Source organism: Diabrotica virgifera, chromosome 4, assembly GCF_917563875.1.
Source record: "Diabrotica virgifera virgifera chromosome 4, PGI_DIABVI_V3a".
Classification (NCBI taxonomy): Eukaryota; Metazoa; Arthropoda; class Insecta; order Coleoptera; family Chrysomelidae; genus Diabrotica; species Diabrotica virgifera.
In genome coordinates this window covers 80,379,862-80,397,221 of record NC_065446.1, presented here as the reverse complement: position 1 = coordinate 80,397,221, position 17,360 = coordinate 80,379,862, and the positions used below count along the sequence as shown (strand labels likewise).

Below are 17,360 nucleotides of genomic sequence, written 5' to 3'. Positions count from 1 at the left end.
TCCTTCTAGTTACTTCAAGTTCGACATTCTTTGAATCCATGATATTCGTAGGATTCTTCTGTAACACCAAAATTCAAAGGCGGCCAACAAAGGAAACAAGCCATAAAGAAGAGTAGAGAACACGTAACATCGAAGCATCCTTAGGCGTAGTTCTAACCTTATATCCCGACAACAAAGAAACTTTTTAAGTTTAATGAATGATGCACGTGCTATTTCAATACGTGTCTTAATTTCTTTGGTTTGGTCTACATTTGATGTTATCCATGTTCCTAAGTATTTGTAGTTATCCACACTCTCAATCACAGTATCTTCAATAGTTAATTGGATGTTTACGTGTGCTGATTTAGTTATGATCATGCATTTAGTTTTCTTTAAATTCATCTTCAGTCTGTACTCATGACAGCGTTCATTAAGGCGTTGCATTACGTTCTGTAAATCATAGTTGTCATCTGTTATTATTACTGTATCGTCTATATATATATATATATATATATATATATATATATATATATATATGTGTGTGTGTGTGTGTGTGTATATACCTTCTATTGAATCTGAGAGCGCTTCTTGAAATACCGCTTCACTGTAGACATTGAAAAGTAGTGGAGACAGCACGCAACCCTGACGGACTCCTCTCTGTATTTTGATATCTTGGGTGTCCTGGTTGTCAACTCTTACCTTGGCAGTTTGATTCCAATATATATTAGATATAATTTTCATGTCACGACTGTCAATATTTTTTATTTTTAATATATCTACAAGCTTTTTATGTTGAACTTTATCAAATGCCTTTTCAAAGTCTACAAAACATAAGTACATATCCTGATTCATGTCCATGCATCTCTGGGCCAGCACATTCAAGCCGAACAAAGCATCTCGTGTGCTCATACCATTTCTAAAGCCAAATTGTGTGTCACTGATTTCATATTCGAGAGTTTTAACAATTCTACTGTGTATTATTTTCAAAAATGTTTTAAGTGTGTGACTCATTAAAGATATTGTTCTGTGATCCGAGCAGGTTGTTGCACTTGACTTTTTGGGAATTGCTACAAAGGTCGATTGCAGCCATTGTTGGGGGATTGTGGCAGTCTTTTTTTTTGGTCCTTGGGTGCTATGCCCATTTAGCCAGCACCAAATCCTAAACTAAAAACTATCTAATCCTAACAAGCAGCGAGATTATTACGAAACCAAAACGAGCAAGGATGGGAAAAGGAAAAACACTTTTCACACCCAGGGATCGATCAGGGTGACTAACCACAGAATAGGTAGACCACGGAAGCAAGGGATATTATAACAACCAGGAGAAAAACAAAGGTTATTCAAAGCTAATCCTAATCTAAAGTTTTAATTTACACGACTTCAGAAAACCTAAAAGAATATTAAAAATTGAAATTTTATTTAGAGCCAATAAATTTATGAGATTGTAAGGAGGGAAAAGGTTTTCTTGCATCAGCTGAATGTATGATTGTGGCAGTCTGATATATTAGATTGAAGAGTTCAACCATTACATCAATACCATCTTCATCAATAAGTTTTAATAATTCGATGGGCACATCATCTGGTCCAGTAGCTTTACCCTCTTTCGTGTTTTTAACGGCATAGATGACTTCGTCTCTTAATATTGGTGGTCCGGTATCCTCTGTGATTTCTAATGACAGTTCTCCTCTTTCATCATTAAAGAGTTGTTGGATGTAATTGGTCCATTGACACAATCTCTCCTTCACGTCAGTAATAATATCCCCTTTATCATTTTTAAGGTTATTCGTTCTTGTGTTTTTTCTAGAAGCTGTCATTTCTATGATTTTTTTGTGTAAATTAAAGCTGTCATACTTTTTATCCAGGTCTTCTATTTCTTTGCATCTGTCGGAGAGCAACCTCTCTTTTGCCTCTCGAATTTTCTTTCTGATGTTTCTCTGAATTTCTTTGTATTTATTCGGGTCTTTATTGACTTAATACTTGCTTAATATAATGTTAACTGTTTTACATTAAAATGTCACCAAATAAAATATTTATTATATATTAAGATTTATTAAACAATAAAACACCTGTCAACGTCAACTTCACGTCAGAAATTGTAAACAGTATGTGACGTCAGTTCCGTCATGGATCAGATGCATGTAAAAGTTTAGACCGCTTGATTCAAATATAGACAAAACAGGATTCTGAAATGAAGGTGTGAAGTAGGGTCAGGATAATAAATACTATGTAAAAAATCGTTGCTTATACATGACAAATTTTATTGATTTATAAGATAAAGGCAGTTAACTAAGATATCGACCCTTTTTTGCAGTAAAGGTACATTTATATTGAAAAGAACTAATGATACAGAGGCGTACTCTGTATTATTCATAAAGGAATATATTAAGGCCGTATTTGGACAGAAATAAAGGTAAAAAATAACATAATAAATTCGTTATGAACCAAAACCGGCCATAAAACGTTTGCATTAAAGTACAGTTACTTACGGTCGAGAATGACATAAATTCGTTACGAACCAAGAACCGTCATAAAATGTTTGAATTGCACTATACTACGGACGAACGTGTGAGACAAGGGCAAGTCCCGAATTTGTCGACAAGCGGCTTCGTGTCAAACTCGGGATAAGGCATTAGGTTAGGGTGACCAAACGTCCCATAAAAACGGGATTGTCCCGTTTTTTAACGATTTGTCCCGGAGTCCCGAAAAAGTATCTCGGGACGCCTAAATGTCCCGTATTTGCGTTGGGTTGAGTTTTTTATCTGACTATATTTTCTCTCTTTAATTTTTCTTCAATTTCTGCATTTGTTTTCATTCTTATATCTCCCTCTTTTGTTACATTGTGGCCCAATATTATTTTTCTTTCAAATTTCAGAAGGCTCTCTCCCTCTTTCTTGTTAATCGTCGTTGTTTCCATCCCACATGTAACACCAAGTCTTATTAAGGTCTTATTTAGGTTCATATTATAGTTAGAGTCTTGCTTCTCAGCAGATTTCTACCGTGTAGATGTTTTTCTGTCCTTCAGAATTCTTTCCTCTGTTCTCTCTTTTCCGGTTTTCCCTATTTTTACTCCTAAGTAGCTAAAGGTACAGTTCCAAATTTATGGTTCTATGTTATTACATATTTCTGAGTTGGCTCATCTTTCCCTATCGCCATGTATTTTGCTGTGAGCTGGTTTATCTCTAGTCCTATTATTCTTTTCGCTTCCTTATGTAATTTTCTAACTGCAAGTGTTATCTTCGTCTTCGCTGTGATGACTGAATCATCTGCATATGTTACTACATATTTGAAGTTGATCTGTAATAATGTTTTTGTTTGCAAGTTTGTCATCCTCATGATTACAGATTATGTCAATATCTGATATTGTCAATATCAGATTAAATACTGTCGGAGAGATAGAGTCACCTTGTTTCACGCCTTTGTGTACATTAATCTCCTTAGAAGTTGTTGCGTTGAAAATGATCCTTGCTCTGGTGTTCTTTAGGCTCACTGTTAGCATATGTCTTAATTTTTCTGGGATTCCAACATTCTCTAGCTGCTCCATCATTTTTGTCCGATTGGTTGTATCAAAAGCGCTTTTGAAATCCATGAATATTAGGTGCATTTCTATGTTGTATTCTCTCGATTGTTGAATTATTTGCTCCACTGTATGTATGGAATTAATCGTAGACCTCCCCCGGTCTGAACCAGTTCTGGTATTTTCCTAATATTCGTTCAGTGCATGATTTAAGTCTTATGTTTCGTATATTTTCTAGAATGTTATAATATGTGTTGTTTAATAAAGTTATTGCTCTGTAATTCTCGTACTCCTCTAGATCTCCTTTTTTATATATAGGTACCTACTATAATACCTGCGTTCCAATCGGTTGGTAGTCTGTTTTGTTCATATTGGTTGTATTAGCTGGTTTATTCCTTTACGTAATTCTCTTCCTCCGTATTTTATTCCACAGTTATTTCATCTTCTGTGAAAATTTTTTATTCGTCGTTATCTTGTACGGCCTTACTTATTCATCGCAGTGTATTTCCTTCACAGTGAATACCATTTTTTCGTAATATTCTTCCCATATTTTGCCGATCTGTCTGTCCTCAAATAAGGTTTTTCTTTTTTTGCTTTTTTAGTCCTCTTGTTTTAATGCTGGGCGTATTTTTTGCTGCTTTGACTTTTGATAGTTTTCTCTGTCTTTTTCAATATCCTCCAGCGAAACCAGTCATTTTTCTTCTTTTTATTTGTTGAGTTGGCTTTGTTTCTCGATATTTTGCATTCTTCCCTGTTTTGTTCTGACGGGTTGTTGATCCATGTCATTCTGGCGGAGTTTTATAGTTTTCTGTTTCGCAGTCTTGATCGTACGTAAATTACACATTCAAAAGTAAATTGAAAAGGATTTATAGATCCCAAATTAGCTAACAGACCATGTTTTAATTTCCCCTACCTGTTTGGGTATCGCTCCAAGCCCTCCTTGGCAGTGGCGCACCCAGGGGGGTTTGGGGGTTAAACCCCCCAGGGCATATGAAAAATATACAAAAAATCGTAGGAAAATATAACACGTCTTTCACGAACAATACAAAAAAAATTCGACGCCCAACCAACCCTCTCCCCTCAGATAAAAATTCTAGGTGAGCCACTACTCCTTGGATGTGTCCCGTTTTTTTCAAGTTTATGATTTGGTCACCCTACATTAGGTGGTTATTATAATAAAAGTATATTACCGGCAACTGCAGGCTGCGGTTTGGCAATCGGACCCCAGGCCGATTTGTGCTTTATGAATTCTGGCAACCATTCCTTTATTGCATTCCGTAGTGCTTGCCTTGGATGATACATATTTGGAGATAGAGTCGAAGGGACGTCTTCACCAGATAAACCATCTTCAGTCTCAGTTTCTAATTTTATATCGGCAGATACTGTGTCATCTAAAAAAGATTTTCCGTTATAGTTTTTAATAAAAATGTTAAAATCATCGATAAAATTTAATGTTCTCTAAAATTATCCAAAATACGACTAATCAATATAAAGTATGATGCAAAAGTATGGAATAAATTCATTATTTAAGAAACAGACGACACTTAAAAAAATCTTAAAACAGAGTTCATAATTTTAATTTTTTAATGGCCATAAATTATACATCAGTGTATCAGTGTTGGGGTAATGAGGTAATCAACATTTTTTTTAAATATAAACCGAGTTCACGAGAAACCCCATTTGATAGGTCTTCTAATCGTTATTGCAACGATGTAGTATTCAAATTTTTATTTCTACTATAACCCTCCATTTTCTACGATCTTATGCTTCAATTTCCCATTGTTGTACCAAATCCTAGATAAATAAGCTTCAACATCATCCTTCCATCTTTTTCTGGGACATCCTAATGATCTTCTACCATCTAGTTTCTCAAACAATACTGTCTTTAACACTCTGTGCATATATATACAGAGGAGCTATATGGCTATATGGAACTTTATCAGACATCTTCAAGAGCAACTTGCCAAATTATTTGAAAAGGAAGACATTCAACCAATGTGTGCTTCCAGTCATGACTTACGGCGCCGAAACATTATCGTTAACCCAGGTCACAGCAACGAAACTTACGAGTGGCCCAAAGAAGAATGGAACAGTCACTACTTAGACTGACTCTCAGAGACAGGGTCAGGAACGAAGAAATCAGAAGAAGGACAGGCGTCACAGATGTCATAGAGCGAGTAGCATGGCTGAAGTGGAATTGCGCGGGCCATGTAGCCCATCCTAAGATTAAAAGTAGATCATGGATGTTTTCCGCAGCATCTACATAAAATCGGAGTTCTCCCAACAGGAGCATAGCTAATCTAAATCACATATTTTTTAACTGTTCCTTACATCTCAATACAAGTATGTGGCTGCTACAAGAATTGCTGAAAGCAGGTTTAAGTACTCCCCCAGACTTAAATGTACTATTAAGTGAAGATAACATTAAAATTTTTAAACTAATTATGACATTTCTTCAAAAAATGAAATTAAAAGTGTGAATATAAAACTAATCGTTTGAATGGATAGGTATTTCTTTTGTATTATGTAATGTATGAATGAGATATTTCCTGTAATTAATTATATTTTTTTGTAACCTATGTATGTTCGAAAAAAAAAAGAATTATATAAAAAATAGATTAAAAAAAATAATAAAAAAAAGATTAAAAAAATAAAAAAAAAATATTAAAAAAATAATAATAAAAAATATATATATATAAAAAAAATTATAAAAAAAATAAATAAATAAAAAAAATATTAAAAAAAATCACTAAGAGGTTCTAAATCTCCGAGAGGATGAATCGGATTTAGTTCCTACCGTAGTGAAGGAAAAAAAATTAGCATAGTTGTATTTATTAACATAGTAAGTAGACATTGTTATTTGTAAGCTTTATTTTTTATTATTCTTTATTTTTAAGTGTATACTGGACAATTTTGTACTTATGAACGAATAATAATTTTATATGTAATTACGTGGCTAAAGGTTCTAAACCAAGGCCAGAATCAAAACAAAAAAAAAAGAATGAAGGACGGGAGGTGGACCCAAAAAATTACAGTGTGGAGACCAAGAGAAGACATAAGAAGTAGAGGTAGACCACCTACACGATGGACAGACGACGTCAAGAGGATTGCTGGAAATTGATTGCAGAAAGCCCAAGATCGACAAAACTGGAAGAAATTAGGGGAGGCCCTATGTTCAACTTTGGATGCAGAAGGCTGGATGATAATGATGATATATATATATATATATATATATATATATATATATATATATATATATATATATATATATATATATATATATATATATATATATGTATATATATATATAGTTTGTTATTTCCTGACCGTGAATTTTTAAATAGAAATATTTTTATTCCTGGGTTTTTCGGTCTAAATAAATGAAACACTATTCTTGCTTAAACGTTTCGGCTATTTGCCATTTTCAATAAGCACTTTAATGATTATAACATTACACTTTTTACAGTATATTTTCACATACACGTTCTATATTTTAATATTCACAAAAATGTATGCTTCATTCTCGAGATGTTAACGGAGAATGAAAGAATTAGCCCTGTCAGGCTAGGCTGGCACCATATGTTAGACACTTCAAAACGTTCTTAGGTCGTAAATCAAGATTACGTATATTATAAAGGAGATCGAATTACACATATGAAAAAAATTAGATTAACATTCACTATTTAGAGAAAAGAAAGAATATTTTGTAAGGGTGATTTGAGTTTGCGAACACAAATTATGAATACTGAAATGATATGTATTTTTTGTATTATTATAGAATTTAGACTTGGACGATACAAAAGGGGGTATATGTAAGTAGTAATATTTATAATAGAAGTAATTGGCTCGTGACAATAGTATCGGAGAATTTTGAAAATAAGCTGGATTGATATTGATCTGAAACCAAGACGATCATGTACAAAGGAACACGTACAAACAAAATGAGATATTAAACATAGTTAACATAAGGAACTGAGGTATCTGATCGACGTGAAAAATGAGATATGTATGCGTTGTTGTAGATAATTATACAGGGACAGATAACGGACAGAAAAAACATATAAATATGTCGATGAGATATATCCTGGATAAACAAAATGGAACACTGGTATAATTGTAAGCTTTATTGAGTTGCTTATAGATAGTAGTATCAGAAAATAAATGTGAATTTAGCCATGTTGACGGCCACCTTTATGGTAAAGACAGCACTTGAAAAAAATAAATAAATAAAAATACTAAGAAAGACCGTATTTAAAATATCTGCCAATGGTGTGTTAACAAAATGTAATCAATTTATCAAATTATAATATATATTGGAGAGATCTTTAATATCAGTCTTATTATTGATGCAATTTTGATCTTTCTTTATGTGAATCATCTCCAATATACATCTTTTATTATAATTATGTTCTTTTTCCAAAATCTGTACATTTTCAAAATCAAAGCTATGGTTATTTTCCACAGAATGTTTGGCTAAAGCTGTGGTGTTTATTTTGTTAGTTTGTACACTATGTTTGTGCGCAACTACCCTTCTATGTAGGTATTGGTGTGTTTGCCCAATGTATGTTGAATTGCAGTCTTTACAATTTATTTTATAAACAACATCCGACTGCTGATCTTTAGTAACCTTGGGTTTAAATTTTGAAAAGTATCTTCCGGATGTTTTGGATGACTTATGTCCAACATTTATGTCATATTTTGCAAACATTTTCGACATTTGTTCGGAAAATCCATTAATGGATTTATTTAATGGATCCATTTAATGGATTTTCCGAACAAATGTCGAAAATGTTAAAAGCAGAAGAGAAAGTTGGGAGTACTTCGGAATTGTAATTAGAGGTCCCAAATATAGGTTGCTACAAAATATTCTGCACGGGGAAATAGCAGGCAAAAGCAGTCTAGTACGAAGAAAGACTTCATGATTGAAGAACTTGCGAGATTGGTATGGTATTGATACAAGCATGCTATTTAGGGTGGCAGTAAATAAAATTAAGATAGCTATTATGATAACCAACGTTCTAAAAGGACATGGTACATCAAGAAGTGTCAATTAACTATATAAACAATATTGAGGTTTGCCTATAAATTAGGTATGAGTAATATATAAGTTGTTTATTGTAATCTCATAAATGTGCCGAAGTGCCATACGCTACATAAATCCCTTTCTTAGTTAAATCTTATAAAATACCATCATAGATTCATCATTCTCTTTGCCTTATCCCTATGCGGGGTCGGCTTCCCTAATTGCATTTCTCCACACAATTCTATCTTGGGTCATATCAATGTTAATCCTCTTTACCAACATGTCCTGCCTTATCGTCTCCCCCCCAGGTCTTCTTTGGTCTTCCTCTCCTACTCCTTCCAGGAATATGCACTTCAGTTATTCTTCGTATTGGGTGATTAACGTCTCGACGTTGAACATGACCAAACCATCTTAACCTATGCTCTCTCATTTTGGCATCAATTGGTGCCACACCTAGACTTCCCCTAATATACTCATTTCTAATTTTATCCTTCTTTGTCACTCCACTCATCCATCTAAGCATTCTCATTTCCGCCACATGCATTCGTTGTTCCTCTTTCTTTTTCACTGCCCAACATTCAGTTCCGTACATCATAGCCGGTCTTATGGCTGTTTTATAGAATTTTCCCTTCAGCTTCATTGGAATTTTTCTGTCACACAACACACCACTCGCTTCTTTCCTCTTCATCCATCCAGCCCTAATTCTACTGCGGGGGTTCCCAACCTTCTAGCAACTGCGTACCGCCTGAAATAGTTTGAAGATTTTGGCGTAACACCGTAGGGGGGGGGCGGACATGCAAAGCTCCCCCGATCCTATTTTTTTTATTAGAAATATGTCTACTAATTATTTCTAATTTTAATTCTTCTCGGTGTATAGACACAATGTGTACTTCGGCATTCAGGACCAATTTTCTTTATTTTTGCTGCTAGCCCTGTCAATTTGATTTCAAGTATGTAGTTTGCAAAACAAAAACTCTTCTATAACTTCTTCATAAAAATCAAATCGTACACATGCGAGGAGCTGTGCTATGTTTGTATCTACTTGAAGTGCAAAATATGTGCATTCTTGAAGTTTTAAACAAAGTTGTTCTTCAATATTGGAAGACATATCAGTAATTCGCCTTTTCACTGTGTTTTTTAACAATGGCATTTTTTAAATTGCTTTGGCTGCCTTTTTTCCTAACACGGTTTGGGCCATTTCCACAGCGGCCGGTAGTAAAAGGGTATCTCAATTGCGTGAGGCTTTCCATCCTTCACAATTGTACATCTAGCAAGGTAGGTATTGTACGTCTAACAAGATGCCTTTATTAAGTTAATATGATATTTACAAAGCTAGTCATGCATTTATTTTCTTTCTTAAAAAAAGTAGATTATCTTTTAAAAAATTGGTGCACACAGTGCTTTGTATATTGAAGACGTATCAGCATAGAATGCTTTATGCGTTGGCTCGAAAACGTTTCGAAACAAGCAACACATTGATGAATAGAATTGTCACTATTTTATGTGCCAGACTCCACTATAAAACCATACTGTAAGTAGCTTTCGTGGTATTTCTGATTAGCTTGCGGTTTAGGTTTTTTAACAGTATTCTTTGAAGTCCCAGGGTTCACCAAAAACTGCTTCATAGAATATGGAAGCACAACAACTGCACTGTCACTTTCGCAGACAGAGGCCCAGCGTAATCGCTTGTTTCACATAAGTAACGCGTACCACCTGAAATCTTCCCGCGTACCACCAGTGGTACGCGTACCACCGGTTGGGAACCGCTACTACTGCATGCATCTCCATCTATTTCTCCATTACTCTGTAATACCGATCCTAGGTACTTAAAACTATTGCTTTTCACAATCATTTCACCATCCAAAGATACCATTTTATTTGTAGTAGCTCCATCTTTAAATGAACATTCCAAGTACTCTGTTTTTGTCCTACTAAGTTTTAAACCTTTTTCCTCCAGAGCTTGTCTCCACTGTTCCAGTTTTTGTTCCAAGTCTCTTTCACTATTTCCTACTAACACGACATCATCAGCATACATTAAGCACCATGGAATGTTACCCTGTAGTTTCGCTGTTATCTGGTCCAAAACTAATGAGAATAAATACGGACTAAGCACGGAGCCTTGGTGCAATCCTACTTTCACATGAAATTTATCAGTCTCTCCCACACCTGTCCTAACACTAGTCGTTACTCCCTCATACATATCCCTCACAATCTTTACATATTCACCAGGGACTCCTTTCTTATTGAGTGCCCACCACAGAATCTCTCGAGGAACTCTATCATATGCTTTCTCAAGATCAATGAATACCATATGAGCGTTTGTTTCTTTACTCCTGTATTTTTCCATCAACTGCCTTATAATGAAAATTGCATCTGTTGTTGATCTACCCTGCATAAAGCCAAATTGATTCTCGGATATTTCGGTCTCTTCACGTATCCGTCTATCAATTACTCTTTCCCATATTTTCATGGTGTGGCTAAGCAGTTTTATAGCCCTGTAGTTTGTACATTGTTGTATATCTCCCTTGTTTTTGTAGACAGGTACCAGTATACTGCTTCTCCATTCGTCTGGCATTCGTCCAACTTCCATAATTCTATTAAATAGACCTGCTAGCCACCTTGTTCCTGTCTCTCCCAATGCTCTCCATACTTCCCCAGGAATATCATCTGGTCCTACCGCTTTTCCTTTCTTTATTTTTTGAAGCGCTTGAGCCACTTCCTCGTTGGTTATTTTGGTGACCATTGCTGCTACTGTCTCCGTTGACTCTACAGGCTGTCTGTCAAATTCTTCATTTAATATATTTTATTATTTTCATCTCGGATACATCTAATCTGATTAAAATCTTTTGCTTTCTTTGCTTTCTGTTTGGCTATTTTATATATCTTCGTTTCGCCTTCCCTGGTATCAAGTTGATCGTATAGGTTTGAATACGCTTCTGCTTTGGCTTTTGCTACTGCTACTTTCGCTTCCTTTTTCGCCACCATATAGTTTTGAAGATCTGTGTCGGATTTGGTTTCTTGCCACTTTTTATATAATTTTCTCTTCTCTTTTATTTTTCCTTGTACTTCATTTGACCACCACCAAGTCTCTTTATCCTCAAACTTTTTTCCTGACGTTTTCCCAAGTATTTCAATAGCAGTCTCTCTAATACTACTGGCAATTTTTCTCCAAATTGTATTAGGGCTTCCTTTCATGTTCCAACATATTTTTTCTACTATTCTTCTCCTGAATAGACCTTCTTTCTCATCTTTAAGCAGCCACCACTTGATTTTTTGTGGTCCTCTCCGATATTTTTGTTTAGTTTCGCTTTTTACTTCGATGTCCAGAACAAGCAGCTTATGTTGTTGGCTTACTGTCTCACTAACTATTACCGTTGACTGATAAATTTACTGGAAGATACGAAACTAAATGAGCGTTTATGTACGACACCAGTGGTTTTAGAAATAGATGGCGTTAGCAGCTTTCTAGGTGCGAGATTGAATTTACCTGAGACAACGATGAGACGTATTCAGGTAGCTTTGGTTATCGGAATTTGGGGTCGGTCGGGTCGATCGGATTATAATAAAAATTATTTAATTCTTTTGATGCTTTTAAATTTGAGTTCTCATTCAACGATAACAATGGCAATCTTTAAAATAATTATTGGAGTGTACCTATGTATTACTTTCTAAACTCGTTTTTAAATTAGCAAGAATAATTTTGTAGTTGTAATTTGTCTTCTAATTTGAATTCTTGAAACAAATCATTAAATATTATAAAGTTTATTTAATAATTTTATATAATATATATAATAATATAATTTATTTAATAAAAAATTTATTTAACGAGAAAAATACTCACTGGGTGATTTTAGATATTGTACCTACATTTCTTATTTGCCTCATAATCTCGATAAAAAAAATAGGTAGTTTTTTTCGTTAATTACAGTCTCTTCTGATAATTGTATATTTTGTTTGGAGATATTGCAAACGTATTTACTTAAATGAAATTGACTTAGTAACCCGCTCGGGCACTTTAAACTCTTCGGGAGAAAAAGGGTAAGGACTCATGAATTGTTGCAATCGCGATTTCCAACAATTTCTTCCAAGTTTTTTCGTGCCGTCGATATTTTCCGAGTTAGGGGGAAAATAGTGACTAAGTATTGAATTATTTATTATTAACTTTACTTCTTAAAGGTGCCGTGTATTTCTGCGTAGGCGTCCACTGGGCATTGTATTGTCAGGTGAGATATTAGATAGTCACGATTACATTATTCTATTACGAGTAATTTCATTATTACCCAGCCATGACATATTTTTCTAGACCTCTCTTACCCTCTATATTTCCTTCGAGTTCCAGTTGCCGACAACTATATCGTTCTCCTCGCAATATGTCCCTAAGTATGTCCATGATATTTTAAGCATTCGGTGCAGGCACCTTATTTCAAAGACTTCAAGTTTGTTAGTGGAGCTGGTCTTTATTATCCATGCTTTCATTACATACAAGAGAACAAGCCAAACGTAACACTTTAGCGTATTGTACAGTAGAAAAAATGAAAGAATGAACCCATGAACGAACATATAAAACACGCTGTATTTTCCTGTCACCGTGTCAAAAAATTGGCCAGCACAGGTACATGTAATAATTATTATTACATGTACTTGCGCTGGGCAATTTTCTTTGCGACATGTTGACAGGAAAATACAGCGTGTTTTATATGTTCGTTCATGGGTATTCTTTGATTTTTCCGACTGTATCTCAGGTTGAAACCCAAATTTCAGTGAACAGTCATAAAAGTCTGGACGTCGACATCCCATTGTTTATGAGAGATATTTTTCATTAAGTTAAGCCCGTTTGAGCTGACAGTCGGAGTGAGTGTATATTGTCTTACCAAGATAGACGATTATCCAGTTTTATTCCCAAGAAGTTAATCAATTCTGAATAATTTATTGTAAACTCTTTAGGAACTACTTATTAACTTTTGCTCTCAGAACGAATTTCGAATAAACAATACGTTCTTCAGACACAAAGATCAAGAAAAATATACATTCAAAAATACAAGAGCACACATATCCGATATTGATTATATGTATATTGACAAACAGAAACATCCATCATTCTCAAGTACTAGACATAAGATGTTTAAGTGCAGCTAATATCGAAAGTGATCACAACCTAGTACTTGGAAAAATCAGAATACATCTACAAAAAACAGGAAAAAAGACCCTATTGAATGTGAGACAAGAATAAAAGTAGAACAGCTACAAGACTTGTCAACACGAGATCTATACCAGACAAGACTGCAAAAAGTACTGAACGAAAACTACATAACACCAGATGAAGACATAGAAGAAAGTTGAAGGAAGATTAGAGATAATATCAAAATGGCAGCAACGGACGCACTTGGAGAACTTAAGATAAGTAAACATATACGAAAGAAAAGGAGAACACCCCATGGATCTGTGAAGAAATAAAAACAAAATGCCAAGAAAAAAAGAAAATCTAGCTAGAATAAAAATTCAAAAGAACGAGACAAACATATGTGAAGAATCTAAAAGAGTTTGAAATGAGTTAAACTCAATAGTAAGAAGGAAGAAAACAGAACATTGGTAAGCATTTTCAAAAGAGATGGAGAAAATGAGAAGAGGTCAAACAGCAGAGATGAAGGAATTGATAGAAGTAAAACATATTGATACAAATACATGGACAACTTAACTAGAAAACCTGTATCAAACAGCTAATCATGAAGAACTGGAAAACCAGGATTAGAATCGGATGAGCAAACAGAAATTAAAGAGGAAGATATAACGAACGCCTTAAAACAGATGAAAAATCGAAAAGCACCAGGGAAAGATGGAATAGCTAATGAAATTTTAAAATACGGAGGAGAGAGACGTCACAAAGAACTGAATATCCTGATAAGTAAAATAATAAATACAGGAAGAATTCCAGAAGAATGGAATACCACTCAGATGATAGCGTTATTAAGAAAAGTGATAGGGCAGATCCCAGTAATTTTAGAGGGATAAATTTACGGAGCACTATACTGAAACTCCCAACAAAAATACTGATGAAGAAAATAATGGCGTGCATAAATATATCGGTTCAACAACAAGGATTTAGAAGGGGAAGATCATAACGATGCAGTTTTTGTGATAAGACAAATAGCGGAGAAATCATTAGAGTATAACAAGCGAGGGTTTTTCTGTTTTATATACCTAGAGAAAGCGTTTGATAGAATACAATTAAAAGACGTGATACACCTACTATATGACAAAAATTTACCACTGGATATTATAAAACTGATAGAAAACATTTATGTACCAAATAAAATAGAAATGAAAGTCAATGGAATAATAACAGAACCCATATTATAGAAGCAAACACAGGAATCAAGCAAGGAGATTCACTAATCCCTCTACTTTTTAACATAACGCTGGATGCAATAATAAAACAAGTGAAGAAAAAAAGAGGGTAAAAAATGGGCGATAAAGAGATAAAAATACTCTGTTACGCTGATGACACCGTGTTAGTAGCAGAGTGCGAAGACGACCTACAAAGAATACTGCACGAATTCAACATTAACGCAAAAGAAATGAATATGAAAATATCAGCTTAAAAAACAAAATGCTTAGTAATATCCAAAGAACCAATAAGATGCAAATTGGACTTAATATCGAAGAAGAGGTTAAAGACTAATAATTAAAGCCAGTATAACGGCCGGATGCCTAAACGACACAATTTGGAAAAACAAATACCTTAGAGTGGAAACAAAGGACCGAATATATGTCATTTGACTGAAGTTATTAGACCAGTTATGACTTACACTGCCTAAACAAGATCAGATGCAAGCAAAATACAAAGACGTCTGGATACCAACAAAATGAAGATCTTAAGAAGGATTGCTGGAAAAGGACTACGGGACAGGGTAAGAAGTGAGGAAATCAGATGCATATGTGGGGTAGACAATATAAATACCTGGGTAAAGAATAGAAAAGAAGAGTGGAATCAACACATAAGCAGGATGTCTGAATCAAGGATAGTAAGAATAGCCAGGGACAAGTCACCGTTAGGCCGAAGAAGTATAGGACACCCAAGGAAAAGATGGAATGACAATTTAGGGACAGAATGAAAGGCACCGTTGAAGAAAAATAGGCAGTACTGCCTATATAAAAGAAAAAATAGAAGAAGAAATTCTTTAGGTAGATTTTTGGTAGTATAATGTGCTTCTTTGGAGTTTTACTGAAGATTATTGTTTTCGTTTTAGTGGGAGAAAATTCTAGGCCAGTAGTGTTTGACCAATTCTCTAATTTCTAAATGACTAGTGGGTTAAGTGATTTAGCGATGTCATTGATGGCAATAAGGAAAAGTGCAACGAGTAGACCATTGAGTAATGTCGTTTAATTGGATTTTTGAGTCTAAAAGAACGTTATTTATTCGAATAAGTTTCGTCTATATAGGAAATTATTAATAAATTTTATATTTCCTGGAATTGACCAACTTAATAGTATTTTTATATCTAATCCCCAAATGGCACGCGTTATAAAATATAATAAAAGATAGCCATAAGCCAAACATCCAAATGACCCATGAATTACAGATTCAATATCCACTAGGTTGTCGATGTGGACTTTCTAAATCCACTTTGTATAAGGCTAGGTAGCTATAATATCAATAAGTCTAATATCTAGTATCTATCAAGTAGATAAACTGATTAATTTTTTTTTTGTGAATTTGATGGCCTTGGCCAAGCCAATTAGCCAGACATTTTGTTATTTTAAAAACAAACAAATTTGATTTTTCAATCAGAGGAATTTTTTCTGTACTTACTAACTCTAAATACATAACAAACTAACATTATTATCTACAATTATCTAAATAATACCCTGTTTTGGTTGTTCATTTTTTTTGTAAATTTTTATTTTTTTTTGTATTTTTTGTTGTATTTTTTTTGTATTGTTAATTTGTTTTTTTTATTATTTTTTTTAATTTTTTTTACTGCTATTTTTTATTAATTGTAGCAAGTTTTGTTCCATTGAGTTTTTTCACTAAGCTAATACTTTTCGAGTTATTTGAGAGTGAATATGTTCGTTTTTTAACAAAAAAAAAAACACGTTTTTAGACGGTTTTACGCAAATAACACAATAAGCAAGTATTTTATCGAAAAGAGTATTCAATAAAAATATACTTTATAAAAAATTAAAAAAAAAAAAGAATGTGTGTGTATTTTGTACGCACGTAAGAAGTTATACTTCTATTATATGATTATAAACGAAATTAATATACTTTTTATTTATATTTTATTTAAATATTAAATTAATTTATACTTAATACTTCTCAAACATTTTTATTAAAACAGTGCCAAAAATTAAAATAATAAAAAAATAAAACACACACAAACACATTAAAAATGCCACAAATGATTTCTGAACATTAATTGTCGGAAAAATTTTTAACTAAATACGTATTTTCTGAAAATAAAATTATATAATAAATATACTTACAATCATAAAATGTATAAAAAAAAATAAAAAAATAAAAGTTTCTATTGGGATTCGAACCAACTTACCACGCGGCTGGTATTTGCGTTGTATTGGGATTCACCCGCATTAAAACTGCACCACAGAGGCAGCTTGTCATTATGTGCGAAGATCGTCTAACTAAACAGATTAACCTTTTGACATTTTTAACTTATGTAAATCAAATTATTTTGATTTTGAATTGAAATGATTTAGAATTGAAAAAATACAACAAAACATAGGGTAAGAAGACAATATATTAGGTGAATATTGATATAAATTTTGATGGTAATCAAATTATGTAAAAAAAAGTATTACATACTACTTATGTATTTTGGTAGGTTC

At 33.6% G+C, this 17,360-nt stretch overlaps 1 protein-coding gene across 2 annotated transcripts in view; it reads right to left on the bottom strand.

The window, feature by feature from the left end:
* LOC114331269 (protein O-GlcNAcase) overlaps nucleotides 1-17,360 on the bottom strand; it is a 106,895-nt gene that overhangs the window by 64,505 nt on the left and 25,030 nt on the right. For both annotated transcript variants that reach the window (XM_028280782.2, XM_050649189.1), the window contains exon 5: nucleotides 4,684-4,884. In XM_028280782.2, coding sequence (XP_028136583.2) covers nucleotides 4,684-4,884 — 201 coding nt within the window. The remainder of the gene's footprint in view (nucleotides 1-4,683; nucleotides 4,885-17,360) is intronic.